Raw genomic sequence first — 22978 nt, forward strand, 5'->3', positions numbered from 1 at the left:
CTTAATAGGGTCCGTAACTACAAGTCAACGACGTCGTACCTGTGTTGACCACCTTATAAATCACCGGAGAATCCAGGCGCTGTTTCACTTTGTGATTCATTCGGCAAACCTACTGTGATGACGTTGACGAACGACGATCCTTAAAGTAAGAAAATTTTTGTCAGGGATGCGCGATCGAAGTCACTTTATTTTTTAATGGACTTATAGACCTTCCAAATTCAAAAAAAAAATATTTTTCCATGTTACCGTTAAAGATATTCTGTTATGCCCATGGCACAGTAGAAAAAGTCAACTTCGGATTCAGGGCTTTCCCTGATGGAAGTCTTGGCTACAGTTGCAGATCCTGCCCTACATTTTCCAGCTCCTGGAACTTTAACAAAGTCAAATTCTTAATTATTCTCTGTGTCGATTTTTTTAGTGCAACTCTCAATGACCGAATGCTGCTTTCCAATCAGAATCAGCAAAATCTTCACAGTTATACGCCCCATGATTGTGTGAGCTGTAAAACATAAGTAGGAGGTCCATTCGGGAGTGATCAATCTCATAATTTTAGAGACGACTGAAAACATTTGATTAAATAACTGGATTGCTTTTAAGAAATGATTTTTTTAAATCCATTTTTCCCGGACGATATGCTTTTGAATTTTCTAATTATTATTCAAAACTATTCAGAAAACTGTTTCCCTTTACAAAGTATAATAAAATAGAATAAACTCTGTTGAAGGGATAAAAAAAATGATTCCTTACAATATATATTTGCTTAGCCCTGATCTTTTTTGCTCTATCTCGTAATGCTACATATCGGCTTGTTTGGGTTTAACGAAAAGAAAACACATTGAGCTCATCAGACTGTAAAGATAACGTTGCCATGTATTACAAAAATAATTTTGTAAATCTGAATGCATTACGTCATTTAAAATCGTACACTGTTAAAAAAAAATTCTTTTTCCAAGTAATTCAAATTATTTGAGGGAAATTCATTGGCTACTAAAATATTTTCATTTGGGTTGGATAAAAAAATATTTTACGTCCAATAAATCATTTTTTTGGCAGTTATTGATTAGTCGTTATAATAAAGGTTCTTGAAACTAAATACCGTTATTTAAATTAAATACAGAATTGCTGCCAATAGCAAATAATATATTTTCGTGGTAAATAAATAATATTTTTGGTGACAATATTTTATTTTGATGGGATACATGGAAATTACTCATGAAAAATATGCAATATTTTTCATTGGAAACACGCAACGTACTTGAAACAAGTAATTGACTTTTATTCCAGCAATCGCATTACTCTTCGGTATAAAAATAAAAAACTTTAATCGAAAAAATTTGTATTCCAGGAAGAAGAAAGAAATTACTTTCTAAATTAAGATTGTACATTTTTTTCATTTCGAACAAAACATACTTTGGCTGCAAAAATTCGAAAGCTCTGTCGAAATTTTTATTTAGTCAGCCGAATTAAATTGACGCATTGTTTGTAGTGAACGTGCAATCTCGTCTATTAACGGTCCATTATTTTTAAGAAATTTATATTTGTTTTCATAAAAATATTAAATTTATGTCAAAAACATATTTACATGGAAACAATAATGAATTACTAGATAATATACAAGTAATTCATTTATTTGCATTAAAAAAAAGTTACTTGTTTGAAAAAAATTTTTTTAACAGTGCAGTAGTCGATAAGATTACCCGCGGTTCGCTCTTTCGTTGAAATATTTATCGTTGTCTCTCACTCTTATCGTGTCCGGTGTATGCTCAGAATTGAATAGTTAATTTCGTTAGTATGTTAGCGTCATTCAGTATTTTTCATTCCAGTCAGACGTTCGAGGCCCGTGCACAATAATTTTTAGTGTCGAATTCGTGTTTGCAGCAACAAATTCCTCAGTTTTCTCACTACAAAAACTTTCGATAGAAATGTTAGGCTCGTCACGCCGCTGTGGACTTTGGTCGCAACACGTTTTTCGAAAGCTCAATTATCACGAATCATCGAGAGGTTTATCAGTTTGGAGTCAGCGTAAGTTAGTGAATAGATGTATTGAGAAAAACCACATGTTGCGATGTTGACTATTTTAGTTCATCAACTTCAATATGTAATTGAAATACCGTAGAGTGCTTGTTTCATTAATTTAAGGAGGATTGTCGAATTTGGGAGTGTTGTCCGCCGTTAACGAGTGTCGCAACCGCGGCGTAACGAAACGATGGAGTAGCTCGGAAACGCCGAAAATTCCGTCGTATTTTCATCACAAAGTTGAAACTCGATTTCTGGAATGGACCACGGGAAAATTGTTGGAAAGCGCTGCAGAACAATGGCCAAATCGCGAGTGTTTCGTCAGTTCTCATCAGGGCGTGCGAATGACGTACACGGAAGTCCTTCGCAGAGTGGACAAACTGGCTGCTGGTTTGGTGAAGTTGGGCCTGAAGCGTGGCGATCGAATCGCTGTATGGGGACCCAACGACGTCGAGTGGTTCATCTCGTTCATGGCGATCGCGCGTGCCGGCCTCATTATGGTGGGAGTAAATCCCGCCTATGTGCAGAACGAGATAAATTATTGTTTGAAAAAAGTGGATGCCCGAGCTGTCATCAGTCCGAGGTCGTTCAAAACTCAAAATTATGCGGAAATGTTGATAAAGGCGAAGGAAAGCTGCCCGAACTTGGAACACATCGTTATCTACTCCGAGGATCACGCCGTGTGAGTAAATAATTTTATTGTTTTTCTTTTCTCTAAAGTTATCCATGATTTTACGAGCTCGGACGTTTTGTGAAAGAGGACCGGAGCGTTGCTCGTAATGTCACCCTCATTATTCGATCTGTGCTCGCCCTGTGCTTTGCTGATTCATGAATATCGCGTGTGCCACCCACAACTTCGTTCCGTATAGCTAGCTCTCGAGAGGCTTTCTTCCTCTACGCGAAACGAGTCGAGCACGAGTCGTGACAATGGTGTCAAACCATTTCCGAAGGCCACGCGGTCACACGGTTTTACTACGAAAAATCCCACCTCGCGGACTTTCTTCTCTATTCGATTTAAGAATCAAATTTCCCATGACAATTCACTGACAATTTATCAGCGATACTCGCGACAATCAAAAAGTGTTTTTATATTTGACAAAAGACTCGGAGCAACTCCGATCCCAGAACAGTTTCAGCTTGAATTCTAAAACAGTTTGGATATTCACAAAAAGTAAATGTCTGACCTATTTTTCCCGGAAGTCAACAATTATATCACGGCTTTCTATCACTTAGAGGTTCTTTCTTGTCGCTTCGAGGCATTTACTGATAAACTTTATCACTCGATTCAGCCACATAAATAGTTTTGCAGCTTTGCATTATTTTTCATTAACCCTGAAAGATCGTTGAAATAATATGAACGCAAGAATATAATATGTACGCAAAATTTCAAGTCTCGAGATTCATCTTTCAGAGAGGACGAAAACAGGAAAAAGTTCAGGTGATTTGAATTGTGCCAGTTCGGTATATATTTCGTGATATTGATTCTCGTTCTCATGATGCACGAGTATTATTATTTTGCATACTCTGAAATTCAATGCTCTAGTTATTTTATTTTCGAAGCATTCGATCACCGACGTTACGACGAAGGAAGAAATAGAAAAATTGTGTTTTAAACCTTATGACATCGCGGAAGAGACTTTATAGCAAATCGTTGTCAAACTTCGGTAAGTCCCTTTAACCTTTCTGCTGAAATGGCTCAGAAGGATGTGACGAATGTCAATTCAATGTTTGATTAACAATTCTGCAATTTCCAGCGAACTTCGTTACTTTGAAAAATGCGTGATGTCTAATCAAAAATTGACTTGAACCAATTCATTTTCTAATTTTTAGTCGAATAAACTTTTGGCCAAATTATAAGAAATTGGTGTTATCGCGGTACAATTTTTTCTGATAGTGTTAATAAATTTATATTAATTCTGTCAACATGTTTTCGTATTTATTCGTATTTTTTGGTAGAACAATTGCCAGAATAAGATGACCAAATATTCTGTCGGATTATTCACAGTATTGTGTGTTTTCCGTGTTTAAATATCGATCTTCGCTCCGAGGGTTGTAGGCGCGTCCCGAACTTCCGATTGAACTGATTGATTGCTCTGCGCCATTTAATGGGATTCTCCAGGTGCAATTAGGTTAATGGTTAAGCGAAAGTTTCCTTTCTCACGCGGTTACGTTTTGCTGCGTTTCTACTGAAACGTTGTAACTGAAACATGGGAAAAGTAATCGATAAAAGTATTAAGCTCTTACTTTTTCTTTACAGCAGTGGCACTCGTCGCTTCGTCGATGTCGAATCGCTCGCGAACAATGGAGAGGTGCAAGCCATTGCTGCGACGCAGGATGAGATATCGCCTCATGACGGATGCAACATCCAATTCACTTCTGGAACTACCGGAAATCCAAAAGCTACTCTTCTCTGTCACAGGGCTTTCGTTAACAATAGCAAACAGGTGAGATCGGATTTATTATTATTTTCGATTCCCGCGAATCAGTCGAAGTAAATCAAACAATCGGCCACAATTCGGTGATTTTATTTCGTATTTGTACCGAACTTTATTGATACAAGACTGCGAAAAATCATTCGATTTTATTCTATAAAAAAAATCAAAGTAAAAGTGAAGCAAACGCAAGTTCGATGCTTGTGGACAATTAAATATTTTTCATTGAGTTGGGCGATGAGAAAAAATCTTCGAAAGTATTGCTCGAAATAAAATTTAATGACTAAAATCTATTTCCAAAGGGTGCTGCCAGATTAGGCCTGATGAACGAGCATAACAAAATTTGTTTGAACGTCCCATTCTTCCACGCGTTCGGTATGGCGATGGGACAATTCTGTGCTCTTCAATCCGGAGCGACGATTGTCCTCGAATCTGCATCGTTCAATCCGAAAAATTCCATCGAAACGATTATGAGAGAAAAATGCAGCGTGTGTTACGGAACCCCAACGATGTGGGTACGAAACTCGAAAAAATTGCTTCCTAATATGCTTGAACGAATTCTCCAAAAATCGCCAACGAATAATCATTGCAGATTCATTTATTGGACGCTCGTGAGAGACTCCAGGCACCGGTTGACACTCTTCGATACGGTGTTACCGGTGGATCTATTATTTCAGCTTCACTCGTTCGAAGAATTCGAGAAGAACTTGGCTGCAGTGGACTTGGAGTAAGGAATTTATAACCAAATGACATCGGAAAGATTCTGAAAATCTATTTCAAACCGCACTTTGCAAAATTTTAGTTATTTTGCACAATCAAATTTTTCATCATATTTGAATGAACGTTTTTTCAATCCATTAATTTTCTAATCCTTTTTGTAAAGTTAGTTTCGTATCGCTTTCTGATAGTTCAACTTTTCGAACTAATTACGAGTATGTTAATCGAAGGAATTAACATTTGACCGACGGACAGACGTGACCGGCTTCTTCGTGAGTTCTTTATGTTCCACGAGGAATATAGGTGAACCCTCGAACGCCGAGAGAGGTCGATGACTCGGAGGGCCATTCATCCCCTATCTATGCACATATCTTTTAAGAGAACGGAGGGGATTCATGTGCATACTCACTATGCACATGCAAATACGTACACATTCTCGCGAACACACATTTTGCGGACTCTCTTTCGGTTCTTCGCTCTCTTTCTCTTCGAATAGAGAAATTTCATTTCGCTCAGAACTTTGCTTCTTTCTTCGATTCACTTGTAAACGATCCTTTTGTGTTTTCATTTTTTCGCTTTTTTCTACGGGTTTTTGTATCGATCCTCTTTATCTTTCGTCATTTTTCCGAGGGCTGCGTTTACTGAATTTATTTATTCTATTGAAAAAAAAAGAAAAACAAATAGTTGCTATCTGAAGATCTTACTTCATTTAATAGAAGTTTATAATCTCGGGAAATTTTGTTTAATTGTCAGAACTACCAACGAATGTATTTCTCATAAATTGGAAAGGGCCGAGTTAATAGGAAAAAAATTCATGTTCCCCCGAAGACTATCATCGAATAAATTCTCATGGCATGGCACAAGAAAAATGTGTTTTATATTTTAGCATATTTATGGACTGACGGAAACAACAGCAATCGCGTTCCAATCGCTGCCCAATGAAAGTCCCGAGCTCACTGAAAACACAGTTGGACATTTGTCCGATCACTTGGAAGCTATGGTGATTATATGGAATTCAATAAATAAAATACTCCAACTAAAAAAATGTGAGTATGAGTCGAAGAAATAATATTTTCCATCGATTCGTGTCAAAGGTCGTCGATGATACTGGTTCTCCAGTTCCCATGGGTTCGATGGGAGAACTTTGGCTCAGAGGATATTCAATGATGATGAAATATTGGGACGACGACGTGAGTACGAAAAAAGTATTGACTGACGATGGTTGGCTCAAAACTGGCGATCAATTTGTCTTACGACCTGACGGATATGGCCGCATTGTTGGGAGATATAAAGACATGATAATCCGAGGGGGAGAAAACATATTTCCAAAGGTATGAAAAGAATAATAACTTTGAAGTTAGTTCGATTGTTCGGCTCTTTTTGGATCCAGACAAAAGTCGTTTCTTTATAATTGTGTGGAGAAAAATGAAGACTGCCGTTGAATATTGTGATTTACGTTCATGGCAGTTTTTATTTTGCAACAAAAATTCTCCATTTTTTCTCCAGGAAATCGAACATTATTTAGAAAGTCATCCCGATGTACAAGAGGCCCATACTTTCGCTGTCCATGACGACATTTACGGTGATGAAATTTGCGCGTGCGTTCGATTGAAAGAAAATTCAAAACTGACGAAGAACGAGCTCCGAGCTTACGGCAAAGGCAGAGTTGCTCATTTCAAGATTCCTCGGTACATCGAATTCGTGGATGACTTCCCGCGAACGACGAGCGGCAAAATACAAAAATTCAAAATAAAAGAAGAACTTGAAAAACGTGGAGTTGTACCAACGAGACCAATGACAAGCTAACGAATCCAACACCACTTGATTAATGTTATTCATAAAAATTATTTCATCACCCGCCTAGAAAATTTCCTAGGTACCTCCTTAGGGTATTGTCAGGCTGCCATGCTGCCTTGGTAAGGCGCTTGTAAGGCCACCTGATGACACCCTGTTCCAAAATGTTACGCCCTAAAACAAATGGCCATGACCAGGTTGTTTGGTCAGGCCCGAATAGGGCGCCCTGGCCCGGGTCGGATCACGCTCGTTTACAGACCCTGATTAGGTTATCTGACCGGGCGGTGATCAGGGTTTTCGACTAGGCTACTGTCAGATTGTCCCTACATGAAAATCTCGTGCAAATATACTTCTAGAAGACATCATTATTTTATAAATATTTATTAAATCAATCATGTAAATTATAAATCTTTTTTTAAATATTTTTACATGTGTAACATATAAATTAATAATTATGTTTTATAAACATAAATTATGTTTTTTAAATTGTCAAGTTTGAGGAACATGTGGATACAGAGTCTAATTTTATATTCTTAAAAATACGCGTTTATTGGGAATTTTTTTGGCGTATAGCCCGATTTCCATCCCAATCCTTGGCATTGTTGATGACTCTGCCAACAGCTTGCTCAAAATCTTTGACGCTTACGGATTTCTTCTCGTCGCTGGCGAATTTTGCGATAACAACATCTGAAAACAGCAAATATCAATTAAATTCTCGATATTTTAATTTTCGTTAAGATAGTGAAAATTGTATCCACGTCCAATTATTATTTGAATAAATACTGAATATTTGAATAAATATATTAGTAAATATAAAATATTTGAATAAATACCTTGAACGCACGAGAAGAATTTAGTTTTGGAAAGGACTTGCTTTCTTCCCGTATTCTTCACTGCGGTGAATTGTACAACAATGTCTCGAGAGATGAATTTTTTGAAAATATCCCGTACGGTCTGTTGCATTGGCACGGAAATACTAGCAATCCGCCACATGCTTGCAATCTGAAACATAAATAAATTTAAATATGATAATAAATGAACATAAAAATAAAATAAAAAATTTTCCCACTGAAAATTGAGTTCGAAAAATCTGTGGAGAAGTAGTTTTTATAGTGAGTTGAATATAAACGCAAACTCACAATGTCATTACGAAATTTTTCATCGGCGAGTAGTTTAGCCTCGAAGTCCATAAAGTCTTGCATATTTTTTAATGGCAGAATTAAATTATGTTTTTTGGTTGGACTGCTGAAGTTTGGAAGCTCGGACATCTTGTTGGCTACAGTTTCTGTACACATAATTTTCAGTTCTTCTAGTTGAGTCGATATTTGCGCCAAATGAAGGCTTTGTGCATAGAAACCTTTAGTCACGGCTGCTTTGATATCTGAAACATATAAAATCATAAATTTATGGAATTGACTTGAAACATCGAATGAGCATTATATTTCCCATTACAAAATCAAATTTTATTTTTAAAAAATACTGACCTTCCAATGAAGCACCATCTTTCATTACTGATACCATGTCGTCGAATAGCATAAGAGGTGGTGTACTCTCCTGTCGTGTTTGAGTCTTTGTAAAAGACTCGGGGATGATTTTGTTTTGCACCACTAGAAATTAGAAATTCCATTTGTTAGAAACGACAAAAACCATGTTTTGGAATATGAAAAAAATTGCAAGAAACCTTTGATCTTTTTTGTCGACTCTTTCTCTTTTCTTTTAGATACTGTCTCCGAGGCAGCTGCTGGTTCAAGCGTCTCGGATACTGAAAATAATAAATATAAAATTGATCTCAGATTCCAAAAAAATTCTAGATGATGGAAATAGAGTCTCCGTTAAATCATCACAAAGAACTTTGGCTACAAATCTTCCTTTCATATTCTTTTTGAGTCAAATATTCTTATCTAGTCAAAAAAATACTTGGATTCAGATTTTTAGAGTCAAAATGTAATCAAATCTCTAGTAAAAAAAAAAAAAAAACAGAATCCGATTTTCAGAGATTATCTAGTCAAAAAAATATTTAGAATCACATTTTTAGAGTCAAAATCTAGTCAAATTTCATATTAAAAAAATACTAACCTTTCAATAAATTACAGTCATTTATTACCGAAACCATGTCGTTAAATAGCATAAGAGGAGGTGTGCTCTCATGTCGTATTTGAGTACTTGTAAAAGACTCGGGGATGATTTTGTTTTGCACCACTAGAAATTAGAAATTCTATTTGTTAAAAACGAGAAGAACCATGTTTTGGAATATAAAAAAAATTACAAGAAACCTTTGATCTTTTTTGTCGACTCTTTCTCTTTTGTTTTAGATACTGTTTCCGAAGTAGCTAGCTCAAACGTTTCGGATACTGAAAATAATGAATATCAAATTGATCTCAGATTCCAAAATATTTCTAGATGATGGAAATAGAGTCTCCGTTAAATCATCAGAAAGAACTTTGGCTACAAATCTTCCTTTCATATTCTTTTAGAGTCAAATATACTTATCTTGTCAAAATCTAGTCAAAAAAACCTTGGATTCAAATTTTCAGAATCAATATCTAAATATACTAAATAACTAAAAATACTTACTTAGATTCAGATTTTCATCCGTCAATTCAGGAACCTCCCAAAGACTGTTAGAAACCCGTTCTCCCGTTTTATAGGATTCCATTGCCATCCTAGCTTTGTCACTTGAAGAATATTCATCGTCAGTAGAGAATGCATGGTCTTTTTGGTCGAGTATTCTCAATTTTTTCAAGCCTTCTTGATAAGTTCCTGTGAAGTCGAAAGCAAATTGGTACATATTCAGGAAAAAATATAGTGGCAAATGATGAAATAATAATAATATCAAGTAATTTAACTTACTAGCTCTGCCGCGTACAGTGACTGCATAAGCTGGCCAATCCTCCGGTGCTGGAGCACAACATTCGATAAGTGAATGCAGTAATGCTGAATTCTCTTCATCATATGGTGGGGGCATAAATTTTGCCATGAGTCCATCGGTGTTTTTATCATAAGCTATCCAACTACTTGGAATAACATCAACTGATTTTTTTTGTCCGTCATTCTCTTCTCTGAATTCAACCAGTTTGAAAACGTTATCCATCTACACAGTACAAAAAAATATGACACTTTTCTTCTTATTTGAATCATGATTATTTTTACTTATTATAAACAGTTTTATAATTATACAAATTATACATATTACACCGTTAGACATGAGGAAAACTTTTTTTGCTTCAAACAAGTCACGACCACGCGTAATTTTTGAGGTTATTGCTAATGTTTTTCCATCATTCATTTATTGTGCAAGTATCTTACTTTGAAAAAATCTTTTCTTTTGATTTTTTCCTTCTCATTTTCGAAATATAAATGATATCTCGACTTACGAAGGTCATGAATTCCGTTTGTGCAAACAACGAAATGGCGCGGTCATTTTTAGGTTATAATTTTCGTTTTGAGCAATATTCTGGACCGTTTATACTTTCAGGTTTTTTTTTCGTGAAATCATTGAAAATTCGTAATAGTGATTGATTATGCATGGAAAAGTCATGTTAATAAATATAAAGAAAAAAAACTTACGATTTGCCGAATTCTGAGATGACGGTAGTACACGTTCCAACTTCAAGCGTTTGTTCCGAACTGTCCAGTATCGACGACGCGAAATGCGATGTGATAATTTTGAGGTTAGAATTGTTCTTGTCTCCTGCGTTATTTTCAGTCATACATACTTCAATTTTTTTTTATGTTTCAACACTCACAGAGGTAATGGTAATTGCTCATAAAAATAAAGTGGGAATTTCAAATTACGAATTGAGATATACATTCCCATATAGAGAAAAAAATCAGAAAAAAGTACACATTAGAATGTCGACACTTGAACTCATTTTTTTACGTATGAAGTAATGGCATTACATAGATTTTTTTTTCTTCTGAACCATCATCGATTTTCAAGCACACCATTTTGGCCTGAATATTTTGAAGAGCACAAGTTTTGTTAATGTTGGTTTTTTTTACCTTCCACATATGCAGGGTCTGTGAGTTACACGGATATTCAAAAATAGGTTTTTCTCGACTCAAAATTTTTCCGGCGATCTTAATTTCTTCTTGATGTTGATTAGACAATTTATATATTGCGTTGATCATTAAAATCTGACCGTTTTGGAGCATTACCGTGTTGTCGGGTGAATTATTAGTCAGAGTAAATTCTTTATATTGAAGCTTTTTTATTATTCTGTTTCTTTGTGGTTCGATGCCTTTTTTGACTTTTTTGTAGACTATTATCACAGCTTGTGGTATTTCAGTTTTATCTGTATTAACGAGAAATTCTTCATAATACCGACGACATATTTGAGACAGCGGACGATTGCCATTTCGGACCATTTTTTTAATTTTTCCTAATGAACTTTCAAACGGAAATGCGGTGATATTATTCAAAGGACATTTTAGATTTTTGACATCGTCGGCCAAATGTATTACCGAGTGCATATTTAAAACTTGGCTCTGTTTTCCATAATAAAATTCGCTGAGTTGTACGAATCGTGTAAGATAAGTCTTTGCCTGTTCATTGAATTTCAATGCCAGGTCTTTTGAGCACAAAATTCTACAAGCCGCATGCAAGAGCATAAAATGTTTGTACAAGTCATCTTGTAGAACTTTTTTCAAAACAACTGATCCGAGATACAACAAAAAAAATCGGAATTCCGTTGCTTTCCACTTTGCAATCTCGGCCAATGATCTGGTTGTGCGTTGAAATTCTTGAGGTATTTGCGATTGCAGTTCAAGTAAAATGTAGGTCAAAATTGATTTCCCTGTGTGGCTCATTTTTACTTTTCGATCACCCTTCATCCAATATTCGAGCAATTTTTTCATCAAGCCAAGACAGCAAAGATGCATAAAATCCAACACAAAATGCATAACCATGTCGAGTTCAGCGATGATTAGTAAAGGTGAGACCCCTCTATGGTGTTCAGGTTGTTCTTGTCTCCGAAAACTTTCATTTGTTCTTTCCGGGCAATTTGTGGATGGATAGATTATACGTTCATCATATCTCTCACCTTTAACAGTACAACGCTCACAGGCATAATATGCGCCATGGTTTTTTATGCATTTGACGAAAGAGCGAGCGGGTTTGTCGCAAATGAAACACATAATACGAATTTCGAGTAGCGTCCCATCTATAACGATTCCTTCGCGTAAAAGATCTAACATCTCATTGTTAAATTTTTCAAAATACATGTTCGCAACGTGCGGCTTTTCGATTCCGGCGTATATAGCCACTGGGAAAACTCGATATACGTCGGGTTCAGAAAAAACTTTGCATAAAATTGGCCAGAGTTGCTTACTGCTTGATTTAAACAGGGAAATTCCATCGATGTTAAATTGCAGGTACAATATATTGTCTTTGTGCAAATTGGAGTTCACAATTCTTTGGAGATGGTGTTTTATTCCAAAATACACAAAGTCACCTATTTCAGCACCATCAACATCCTTGAACTTTTCAATTTCATACATTGCTGATGTTGTTTTGAGGAAAGTTTTTGATGATTTTGGCAATTCTGGTAACAATCTTTTTCGAAGAATTTCAAGCAATTTATCCAACTGTGTTTGTGGAATACGAGCAGCCACAGCCCACTTTCGCAGTTCTAAAATTTCAGTGTTTTCTTCAACAGGATGCCCTCTCCGCTCTTGGTTTTCTTCATTACACTGCCTGTCCCCGTCAGAATTTTCTTCGCTGCTTTCTTCATTCATGGATTCTACTTCGCTGCTCTCTTCATTATTAGATGTTGCTTCGCTGCTTTCTTCATTGGTGAATTTTCCATCGCTGTCTCTGTTTAGCTCATCACCGCTGGATTCTTTATTATCAGTATGCCCTTCGCTGTCATGTTTGTTAAAATTCAATTCCCCACCATTGATTGAACTTGTCGCAGACTCACTGTTTTCATTATCAAAAATCTTTGTCACACCATCTGTGATGTTTTCATTTCTTTCTCTAGTTACCGAAGCAAAACTAGTACTCGGGCTATGTAAATCTGTGAAATATTAAACAATAAAATAAAATGATTGGTGTGCTAAGATTGACACAATTTTAGAATTTCCAAGAGAAAAATCACAAATTTGTATCAATAATTCTCTCAACACAATTCTCGTTCGTTTGTATAATGTCAATTTTAATTCGTTCACATAATTAATGCAAATCACTTTAAAATTGTACATACCTTTTGAAAATTTACGCATAGAGCGATATCTTCGCATACGCATGCGCGCCTTATACCGACGTTGCTCATCTCGATTCATTTCAACTTATGTTCAGATAAAATTTTTTTATTGTTTGATTTCACTTGAAAACTCGTCACTCGGATCTTTTATAAAATACGAATAGAATAAAACTTCATCAAATATATGGAAACTCACTTTGAAAATCACTTGGAAACTTGTCACTCGGATCTCGTATAAAACACTAATGGAATATAACTTATTCACCATATTCGAATACGCGTTTGTGCCAGTCATAAGGCAAGCCTTGGAAGGACCTAATAGAACAAGTACTGTCAAGGCAGTATTGTGGTAGATTCCAGCTGGAATCTCATAAGGATTTCCACATATGGCGTGATTAAGTCGAGCCTGAGCAGGACCTGAATGAGATAACGGTCAAAAAGGCCTTATCTAGGCGAACCCGATCAGGGCCATTTTAGATTAGGCTGTTTTGGAAATTATTGTGGAAAACCTTATAGCGGCCACATCAGGCTTTTAACAATAGGATTGCCCGTTTCAAAACCTGATCATGACCTCATCATGAACAGGTGAACCCTAACAAATTTCTAGGCGGGCAGTGGCACGAAATACAATTTATTTATTTAACGATCTTCATTTTCTTCGAATCATGCATTTTGAGTTGTTTTTTCATTCATTAGGACGATAAATCCCGAACCAGTGACAAATAATTCTGTCAATTTTATTTTCATTTACCAAACAAAGAATGAATTTTTCAATGTTTATTGACCATTGAAAAAATCGAACAAACAATTCGGAAATTTTGCGTACGAAAATGATAAAAAAGATACGTAAAGAAAATGATTGCGCGGGAGAGCGATTTTCGTGTAGAAAAAAATGTTTCAGAGGTAAAATCAAAGAGCGAAATGCTATGTTCTCCAATCAAATTTCTTCAATCTTTGTTTTGTGTCTTTTTTTTATTATTAAATAACGCAAATATCCGTCTTAACAATAACGATCCCTCGGATGCTCGAAATCTCAGGGCTCATACAAAAAGATGTTCGTTAAAAGAAGGGTGTTAGTCGAGAAACGATTTTTATTCTCGGTCGAATCGATTGTAAGAAATAATAATAATATTAATAATAAAATAATAATAATAAAATAATAAGATACGCGTAGTATATAATGTTATAATTTACACTCGATCTAGTTGATAACGTGGATGCTCGGGATGATTCATCGAATGTTTTAAAACTTTCATGTTTCTTTAGTCTATCAATTGGAAAATGATAGATGAGATTTTTTCTTCTCTCAAGCACTTCATGCTGTGCCAGGGACAATTATTGCTTTCAAGAACGACAAATATCGTCGATAGAACAACGTAAGGAAAATCTGACGTTATCGCAGGAAAAGAGAAGGCAGGAAGAGAGGAAATAAATGTGTTAGAAGTACAAGATTTACGATGACATTTTTTCATGACTACGAGACTGGATCGCGATATCTCGACTCGGTACATGGACCTTTACTGTCGTCAGGGCAGGCGCATGTTCTTCCACCGAGTCCATCAGGCAAACACAACTGATCCTTGTGGCATCGACCATTTTCGTATTGACATACATTTGATACTGAAATTCCAACAGAACAATCAATTTGACGCAATTACTTTGGATTTTACGAGAAAATAAGTGCAGAAACGATTTTTGTGGAATTTCATGATTTTCTCACAACGAAGAAAAGAAAAAATTATGATGAAGGGTTTAGTTCACCTCTGGGACAAAATTCTGGCACAGCAACGATGCCGTACAGTTTTCCACTTCCACCTGGCGGTATATTTATCGCTTTGTGTCTTTCACCAGTACTTTTGGCAGCAACTTCGACCTTTTGACTGAAATTATTCAAAATTTTAGCATTTGCGTTGTTTCGTCGTCTTTGCTTCATCAAGAAAGCTTATAAGAAACAGAACAAGTTCTAAAATATTTACGTTTTCCAATCAGTCCAGTAATAATGATTCTGCGAAATTGCTAAACCAAACGGATACGAAAGTTCCTTGGCAACGACATGCACTTGTCTGGTGTCGATCGGCGTACAGCCTGAAATTCAAAAATTCATCGGATGAACCTCGGTCCCGCACTCACGTTTAAAAACATATTTTTACGGGGAATTACTTATGGTGAACGTTCCAGCATCAGCCCAGCATAGTTCATCACTCGCCCAATCGATGGCCAAAGAATTTGGCAATTTGACGTTATCACCGTGCAGGTAAATTTCTCGGCCGGAGCCATCCTCGTTCGACCATTCCAGTTTAGGTGCATTACGATTCCAGTCGGACCAGAATATTTTTCTACAATAAATAAATTAAATAATTTCCCTTAGAATATTTTCAAAAAATAATAATCGATCAAAAGCCCAGAAAATTTTTGATTTTTCGTTTCCAAAATAAAATACCCTCGATACGGATGGACGGCGATTCCTCTTGGATTCACAAGCCCCGTCGATGCAAGGACTTTTCGTTTTTTCGTATCCATATTGGCCACTTCGAGAGTAGCTTTGCCTGAGTCGGTCCAGAATATGTTTCTCGATACCCAATCGATCGAGAGACCTTCAGCGCTGCTGACGCCGTTCACGAAAGTTTGCACATTCGAACCGTTGTAATGCATGCTCGTTATTCTGTTGCCTATCAAAAATGGTGCAATCAAAGTTCGCAAAATCATGATTTTTTATGAATAAAATTCTTTTAACATCCGTGAAAAAATCAATATAAAATTGCATTCGATAATTATGATTGCTTCGAGTCAGTACTGAATGGATGTTTGAAGTAATAAAGTATCTTTGTTCTCACCAGTAATGTCACTGGAATAGGCTTTTCCATTGAGACAATCGACGTCAAGACCGATTACCATTTGGCTGTATGCAATATTGATCGGAGCTCCGGTATTAACGATTGTTGGGAAGAATGGAATACGGTGAGTCGCCATTCCCTGATTGACGAGCAGAAAGTTGGAGTCATGTCGCGGCCTTGATCGGCACGCTCTTCCATCGCCGATAAATCCTTCGTTGCAAATGCACGTGTAATGTTGATCACTGGTTGGTACGCAGGTCGCGTCATTCGAACAAATACCTGGATCTTGGGCGCAGGAAGTGTAGGGAACACAATCGTAACCGTCGCCGTAGAAGCCCTTGGAATCGATTTACATTCATTATCGAATTATGCCGAAATTAGACTTTTTGAAAATGGACGATCGATATGGAACAATGTGAAAATCATTGAGAATGTTCTTGAACGCAAAAAAATTATTCAACACAAAAGTGAACAAATTTTGCGAGTTTTTGATACTAAATAATATTGTAAATGTTTCGATTTTCAGTCGTCCTGTTGACAATCCTTGACTGAGTATTTAGCGAAGAAATTATTGCAAATTTCATATTCAACGAATTAATGTTTAAGTTCATTTTGAAACATGAAAAAAAATTTATGAGACACAAAGATAAAATAAATAAAATAATGAGAAATAAAAGAGAGTTCACAGGAGATAATATTTCTTGAGATTTTTCGATACTTTTCGTAAAATTCGATTTTCATTGACTTTCACGACTTACCGGTTCGCAGATACAAGCGTAATTCGCTGACGTCTGATTGTGAGCGCACACCGCGTTGAGACCACAATTATTGAGTACATTGCAGCCAATATTGTCGGCCACACATTGGCGCATTCCGTCCCCGTGATAACCTCCCATGCAAACGCATTTGTAAGTCTCTCCACCGGATTTAACGCACTGGGCGTTGACGTGACATTGGGACGGATTGACCGAGCAGTCGGAAACCACGCATTGACCATCGACTATTCCAAAGCCAGGATTACAAGCGCATTCGTAACGAGCTCTCGTTGGATTGTACGCACATCTCTCGTTCTCGTCGCATTCTGTGGCGTCCCTGCACTCGTCTGATGGAAAACGAATGTCATTACAGTCACCATCGTGTGGGAACCGGTTAATCTAAAATTTTCCTTGAATTTATGTAGAAATGAATCTCCCAATAATTTTTTATTGGTCTTCCATGTGCGCGCTTGAAAAAGTGCTAAAAAAAGAGTTTGAAAAATGAGAAGCACCGATAGGATTGCAGATGGTTCCGTCGCCCTCGTATCCCGAATCGCAGACGCACTTGGCACCGGTGTCGACAGGCCGGCAAGATGCGTTAGGATCACAAATATCGACGTCCAGACAAGAAACCTCTGTTTTCGAAGTAAGATCCCGAGAAAATAGTTTTTGGAATTAATTTTAACGTACCGTGATGGAGATCTCCTCAAAAATGTATCCACCACGTGACGAAAAGTGATTTTCATGAAACCACCTTTTTAAACAAAATGCAACAACGTACCTGACTTGACGCAGTCAATTCCATCACCTTCGTACCCCGGATTACAATGACACTCGTAATCCCCCGTTCTCGTTATGTAAACGCATTGAGCATACGGATGGCATAAAGATACCTCGTTGCAAGCTATCGGAGATAAGCGTGTGCTATTAAAACACTGATTGCCAGGCTATTGTAAGCTTTGGCTTCAATTATATCGAACAAATGACATCAGTTATGAGAATTATTCTATGAACAGTGACGATTCGCAGTTTAGCGAATAATGTTTGTGATGCTGCGAGTCTTCTTAGAACTTTTAACCCTTGAGCAGTGCAACTTGTTCGATCGAAAATAGCGAAATGTTATTTGTCAGTGCTACAATGAAGCTTAATCTGGAAACGCGGCTTTCAAGGTAAAAATATCATTTTTTATAGCCGGTAGAAAAAAATTCGACGAAAAAAATCATGGAGATTGTTTTTGTTCTATTTTAAAACAAAGTGCTTGTTGAGCGTTTGAAAATACTGCTCAAGGGGGCGCTGCTGAAGGGTTAAATAAAGTTTGTGTAAGCTCAGATAAGCCGAGAAATAGTTTTATGATTAGTATCGTTACGACAAAGAGAAGTTTGTTGACAGCAATTAAAAAAATCGTGAATAAGTTCACGTTGAAGTTGTTGAAGGACCAACAAATTATCCGTTTCATTCGAATGTGCAGTGAGCGTTTTCAATTATTTCTCAATAATAATAGTTGAAAGATCAAGAGATTACTCAGCTTACCTCCTGTGGAAACAGTGGTTTCGTAAGAACTTCCTGACTCAGATACGCAATCGTTAATCGTTGCGTCATAAACGTAATCTTCGGGGCAACAAAATTCTTCGGTGCATCGTGGAAGATTCGTAGAACTTGCTGTTCGTGATTAAAATCGTGCGTGTTAAATCGACAGAACGGAGAGAGTTTTCCTTTTTTTAAATCTTGCAATGCTTTCGTGCAATCTGCTTTCCAGCAAAACTTTTTCTGCATCCCATCAAGAATCGCAAATCATGACGTTTCAGCTTCAACATGGTTTTTGTACACTTAGGCGTTAACACATTTAGTTACGTTTGAGAGTTACCACATTTAATTTCACTATTCAAATTCATTACGAAAAATACCGAATTGCCTCATATCCTGGGAATTTTCTACTCCGCATCACCTCTCTCTTCTTTCTTCAACTTGCTTTCATGAGTTATGTACGTTCTCGTAAAAATGTAACATCAAAAATACGCTGACAAATGATCGTACTCACTTCCTTGAACTGTCAAGTCAGTTGTCGTGCTCCCTGAATACTCTGCTGGGACACACATATCGTTGCGGTGTTCCCAGCCACGGGGACACCAGCACATTCCGTCGTGGCATCGCGGTTTCGGTGGTTCACTCTGCCCGGTGGTGGAGTCAGTTTCCGGATAGCAAGTGTACCCGTCCCCTGGTCCCCAAAACATAAGTTCAGTCACCAAATTTTTCGGATTTCAAATGAAGTCTTCCGGCATGTTTTATGGTTCAAACTATCTTTCGAGTCGGTTAAGAAATATTGCAGAAAACAACGATTCAACAGGTGCTTATTCCAATGGATTTGTTGTTACTTTCTCTATTTTGGTTGAAAAGCGTTTATTTCGGGGTTCCGAATCGATAGTATCAAGATTTGTATCTCGAGAAATGGAATTTTAAAAATTGGCTTGCTGATCGCGCAATTGAACGTGACTGTATTATAAAGGTCGTAAGGATCATTGAGGGGAATATAAAATTCTTACCAACGTATCCTGGATGACAGATGCATATGTGTCCTTGTCGATCACTATCGTAAGCACAAATTCCGTACGGTGAACAATTATTGGCAAGATCGCAGGTTGCTTCGCCGGGACCTGTGGGGATTGAGAACGATAAAAGTTTCCACACAATTTTTGTATCGAAGATTTTTAGTGTGCGCGGTTTGAAAAAATGGTGCGTTTTTTGCTCGCCTTGGACGGGGTAACATCCTCTCTGGGTATTCGTGAATCCAGGAAGGCACGAACATACCGGCAGGTCATTTACCATCGTACATTCCTCGTAAGATCCGCAGCGGGTATCGTCGCATGTTTGCAGCCCTGTGGAGGGATCGATACGTCGTGAAAAACGGGCAGAAACTTTTCCAACCCTCGTGCGGTACGGGAACGTTTATCCGTCAGCCGCGGGTCTCATTTTACCGGAAACTGGTAGGGTAGAAATTGATTTTTCTTACTCTCGCATACTCTTCCGTCTCCGCTGAATCCGGCTCGGCAGTGACACGTGTGGCTACCCTCGCTGTTCACGCATTGAGCATCGGGTGAACACATGTGAACACCGGCTGTGCATTCGTTTACGTCGACACAATTTGCGGTGTTGTCTTCCTCGTAAAGGTACTGGAATCTGATTTTTTTTACAGATTCATTAATCGATATTCATTTATTAAATAACTCGCCAGACCTCATCCAGGCTTCGCCTACTGCTCACTTTTTTTTCAATGCCAAAAATAATTTTCGAGTTTCTCTTCCAATAAAATACTCCAAAAAAATTTCATGTTGTCCAACTTATTATATCATTCGATGAAAATTACTGTGATATTTTGTGCTGAAAATTGAACAAAATATTTCAAATTTTTTCCTTATTATCGTTGTTTAATAACAAAATTGTGTTGAACCATAAACGCGGCATGAATCATGGTCCCCAATCTCGTGAAAGATTCGTCGTTGCCGGTTCAGTTGTTTTTGATTGAAAAGCAGCAAATTGATGATCGTATCGACCGATCCTTCGAGCAATCAATGAATGAAGTTTGTAGAATATTGAATAAAATAGTTTACCCGGGGTTGCAAACGCATTTGAAGTCATCGCCATCGACTACGCACGAGCTATGAACGCCACACGTGGCACGTCCTTGAATACAAGGATCTTCCTCTTCGAGAGGCGCGATTTTCGTATTCATGGCAAATCGAATGATTCCTTCGGTGGATTCGTAGGTAGTAACGCCCCGTGAGAATTTGAGGCGTGTCGTATCGTCTTCAGAGTTTTCTTTGTCGTAAGCACAGTCGTTGTAAGTTATAGTTTGGTCTTGAGTGAAGGGGTAATCGGTACCGGAGTCACCCACGAGTTTGTACGATCTTGTGCTGTGCGATCGGATCGTACCCGCTTGACTTTTCGTGTACAGTTCGTCGTGATCGCCGTAATCGACTTTAGCGTCGTAGCTTAGCTTCGGAAGGGAACCCTGGATTTCAGCGTCCATTTTCAATTGTCCGAAAACGTCGAGACCGAGATAAGTACTTTTGATCGTTACTCGATCGCCCGTCGATCCGAACAAGAGCTCGGCAGTGTGGTTCAATAAACCCCCTGCATTATAGTTTCGATTCAACACTTTCTGCAGTTGCAATTTAGCCAAAAACTGGTTAAGGTTTTCGGAAGGTTTTCAAAATTCATTTTTCCATCTATTCAAATTGACTGAACGACGTTCTTACCGGTTAACTGGTAACCATTTTTCGTCGCTCCAATTGGTTTCGCGAAAAGCCAACCGATGATACCTCCAATTGTCCCGAGTAACTGGAAACTCGGTCCGATTGTTTGAGAAACTCTAGAGATTGCGGTGTAAGTCCTTCCGTCTTTGGTTTGAACGTAACATTGGAGGTCCCTTGGCGGAATGTCTTCCCCGTTCAATTTACCTCCGATCCGACCAATAACTCGTAGCGGAAGATCTATAAACATTTGTCATTAGGTAAATACTCGAAAGATGGAATGACTGAGTGGCGAGGATTATTTTCTCTTAGAATCTCAGTAGCAGTTATTGAGTTATTCCATGAGTATTTTTTTCTCCTAATTCGATGAAGGAATTTATGATTTGAATCTGTCAAGCAATTAATCTGATTATCAATCTTCCAAGATCGTTACTTTTAACAAATTTAACCATTTGTAATGCAACAATGATTCCTCGAGCCACTGGAATACACGAGTCCATTATCGAGGCTACAAATGAAAATAATAAAGCGAGAAAGAAAGTACTCAAAAGTGAGAAAATAAGCCTGTAGGACGGGAATGAGAAATGAGCCTGGAGTCTAGGTGAATTGCTTTGTACTTTTTGATGGGCTGTTCCCTCGTCTTTGACTCTGCGCGTGGTACTCGAAAACACATACGTGCGATATGTATATAGAGAGATGGGAAAGAGGCGGAGAGAGACGAAAACTGAAAGGAGGGAAAATTTCGTCGATGATAAAAGTGTGTACAAAGGGGGCCTACCCTGCGTTGTGAAAGCGCTTTACAACGGACCATTTCGCAGCTCTGTTCTCATCTCTTTTGCAGAGAGGAAGAAAGACAAGGAAGGGGCAGAGGGGGGAGGCAGGCAAAGAGGGAAAAAGGAGAAATCGACGAAAAGTGAAACTTCGCGTAGTGGAAGCACGACAAAGTCGTGAGAGCTTCGTCCTCTCTCGCATGCTCCGGTGGCACTCTATGAATAGATCAGAGAGAATTCGTATATGTTGGCTTTAACACCGACTGAAACTACTTGTTGTACTCTAATGGCTCATACAGCTCAACAACCCGTCTGGGACCACACCGACAGTCTGCCACGTGCCTTCATTTAACTTTTTTTCCCTTCTCCCTTTCCCTACAGCCTTAAAATCGAGGAGTCGTTAAGTTTTCAGATCTTCCGATCCAATGATAGATTCAGAAAATTGAATGCACGAAAACTTGCAAAGTTCGTTCGCGTTGTGAGATTCTTTTTTAACAATTTAAAGATGAATCAATTTCTTTGATTTTTTTTTCGGTTGCGATTTGAGTTTTGGATCGAAATGACTCGGATGAAGTTTTAGTGCCTAATTTTATTCAGTTACCGTTGGGCTGGCAGGATTTTCCATTTCCAAAATATCCAGTTTTGCACTCGCAGCAATATCCGACTTCGTAATCGATGCAGTTTGCCTTGCTGTGACAACTCGTTGCCCCGGTGGAACAAGTAGCTCCGTTTTGCATACTCGAGTCTGTAAATAATTCGTTAACGACTTGACGCGCACGCGTTATACACGTCGTCATTAATCTCTGAACGGTTCAATTTTGATTAGGTTTATTAATAAACATTCGAGTCGGTTCATCGATCAGGGAATTTTTTTTCTACAGCCAATTATCGCGAACGAATGAATTGTTCATTTCTTATAACTTGACTTGCTGTACCTTCAATGTTGTCGGGGACCTTGATGTTTTCACCGTCGGGTATGGGCCCTATTTTGAAAACCCATTGACCTGGTCTGTTCACGTTTGACCATCTGAAGAATCAACAATTCATTATTCTTCCAAGATTCAAACAGCGAGTGAGTCAGTTTTTTGTCAAATTTTCTAATTCCTGTTAAATGAGCTTTTTCAAAGGATTTTTTATTTATGTTAAATCGTTGCAAAAGTTCTTCATCGAATCATCGAAAATGGAATTTACATCCAAAAAGAAATGATAT

General features: G+C 37.7%; 4 protein-coding genes across 15 annotated transcripts in view; 1 reads left to right on the top strand and 3 right to left on the bottom strand.

Annotated features, from left to right (window-relative positions):
- On the top strand, positions 1-13805 carry Acsf2 (Acyl-CoA synthetase family member 2). Of its 6 annotated transcripts, none has more exons than XM_043411049.1 (10): positions 1-145; positions 1879-2022; positions 2140-2698; positions 4274-4460; positions 4751-4963; positions 5041-5175; positions 6052-6165; positions 6260-6496; positions 6672-7018; positions 13775-13805. In XM_043411049.1, the coding sequence occupies exons 2-9, from the start codon at positions 1923-1925 to the stop codon at positions 6969-6971; spliced, it is 1845 nt and encodes a 614-aa protein (XP_043266984.1). In that variant the 5' UTR covers positions 1-145; positions 1879-1922; the 3' UTR covers positions 6972-7018; positions 13775-13805. The 6 variants fall into 6 exon arrangements, with proteins under 6 accessions (XP_043266984.1, XP_043266985.1, XP_043266986.1 ...); XM_043411050.1 differs by having other exon boundaries at positions 8-145; positions 1921-2022; XM_043411051.1 differs by having other exon boundaries at positions 8-145; positions 1921-2022; positions 2143-2698.
- On the bottom strand, positions 7362-10778 carry LOC122405956 (uncharacterized). Of its 3 annotated transcripts, XM_043411052.1 has the most exons (10): positions 10527-10778; positions 9810-10050; positions 9534-9719; positions 9233-9310; positions 9036-9158; positions 8641-8721; positions 8444-8566; positions 8099-8340; positions 7793-7961; positions 7362-7646 (listed from the first exon to the last, which is right to left on the bottom strand). In XM_043411052.1, exons 2-10 carry the CDS (start codon positions 10048-10050, stop codon positions 7507-7509), a joined length of 1383 nt encoding a protein of 460 aa, XP_043266987.1. In that variant the 5' UTR covers positions 10527-10778; the 3' UTR covers positions 7362-7506. The 3 variants fall into 3 exon arrangements, with proteins under 3 accessions (XP_043266987.1, XP_043266988.1, XP_043266989.1); XM_043411053.1 differs by lacking the exon at positions 9233-9310; XM_043411054.1 differs by lacking the exons at positions 8641-8721; positions 9036-9158.
- LOC122405953 (uncharacterized) overlaps positions 10836-22978 on the bottom strand; it is a 13448-nt gene continuing 1305 nt past the window's right edge. The window contains exons 1-2 of one of the 2 annotated variants that reach the window (XM_043411043.1): positions 13163-13764; positions 10836-12976 (exon numbers count right to left, since the gene is read on the bottom strand). In XM_043411043.1, the coding sequence (XP_043266978.1) occupies positions 10836-12976; positions 13163-13241 (2220 nt within the window). In that variant the 5' untranslated portion in view covers positions 13242-13764. Of the gene's footprint in view, positions 12977-13162; positions 13765-22978 lie in introns of those variants that run through there. The other variant, XM_043411044.1, reaches the window with a different exon arrangement.
- The window catches only part of Ndg (Nidogen), a 16552-nt gene continuing 7689 nt past the window's right edge, over positions 14116-22978 (bottom strand). The window contains exons 4-21 of one of the 4 annotated variants that reach the window (XM_043411040.1): positions 22704-22795; positions 22370-22513; positions 21005-21238; positions 20357-20879; positions 19759-19925; positions 19499-19624; positions 19292-19402; positions 18790-18966; positions 18282-18410; positions 17533-17655; positions 17264-17386; positions 16755-17098; positions 15997-16333; positions 15603-15831; positions 15323-15498; positions 15139-15247; positions 14924-15042; positions 14116-14782 (exon numbers count right to left, since the gene is read on the bottom strand). In XM_043411040.1, coding sequence (XP_043266975.1) covers positions 14637-14782; positions 14924-15042; positions 15139-15247; positions 15323-15498; positions 15603-15831; positions 15997-16333; positions 16755-17098; positions 17264-17386; positions 17533-17655; positions 18282-18410; positions 18790-18966; positions 19292-19402; positions 19499-19624; positions 19759-19925; positions 20357-20879; positions 21005-21238; positions 22370-22513; positions 22704-22795 — 3409 coding nt within the window. In that variant the 3' untranslated portion in view covers positions 14116-14636. Of the gene's footprint in view, positions 14783-14923; positions 15043-15138; positions 15248-15322; positions 15499-15602; positions 15832-15996; positions 16334-16754; positions 17099-17263; positions 17387-17532; positions 17656-18281; positions 18411-18789; positions 18967-19291; positions 19403-19498; positions 19625-19758; positions 19926-20356; positions 20880-21004; positions 21239-22369; positions 22535-22703; positions 22796-22978 lie in introns of all 4 variants that reach the window. The other 3 variants (XM_043411039.1, XM_043411041.1, XM_043411042.1) reach the window with 3 other exon arrangements.

Source organism: Venturia canescens, chromosome 2 (genome assembly GCF_019457755.1).
Source record: "Venturia canescens isolate UGA chromosome 2, ASM1945775v1, whole genome shotgun sequence".
NCBI lineage: Eukaryota > Metazoa > Arthropoda > Insecta > Hymenoptera > Ichneumonidae > Venturia > Venturia canescens.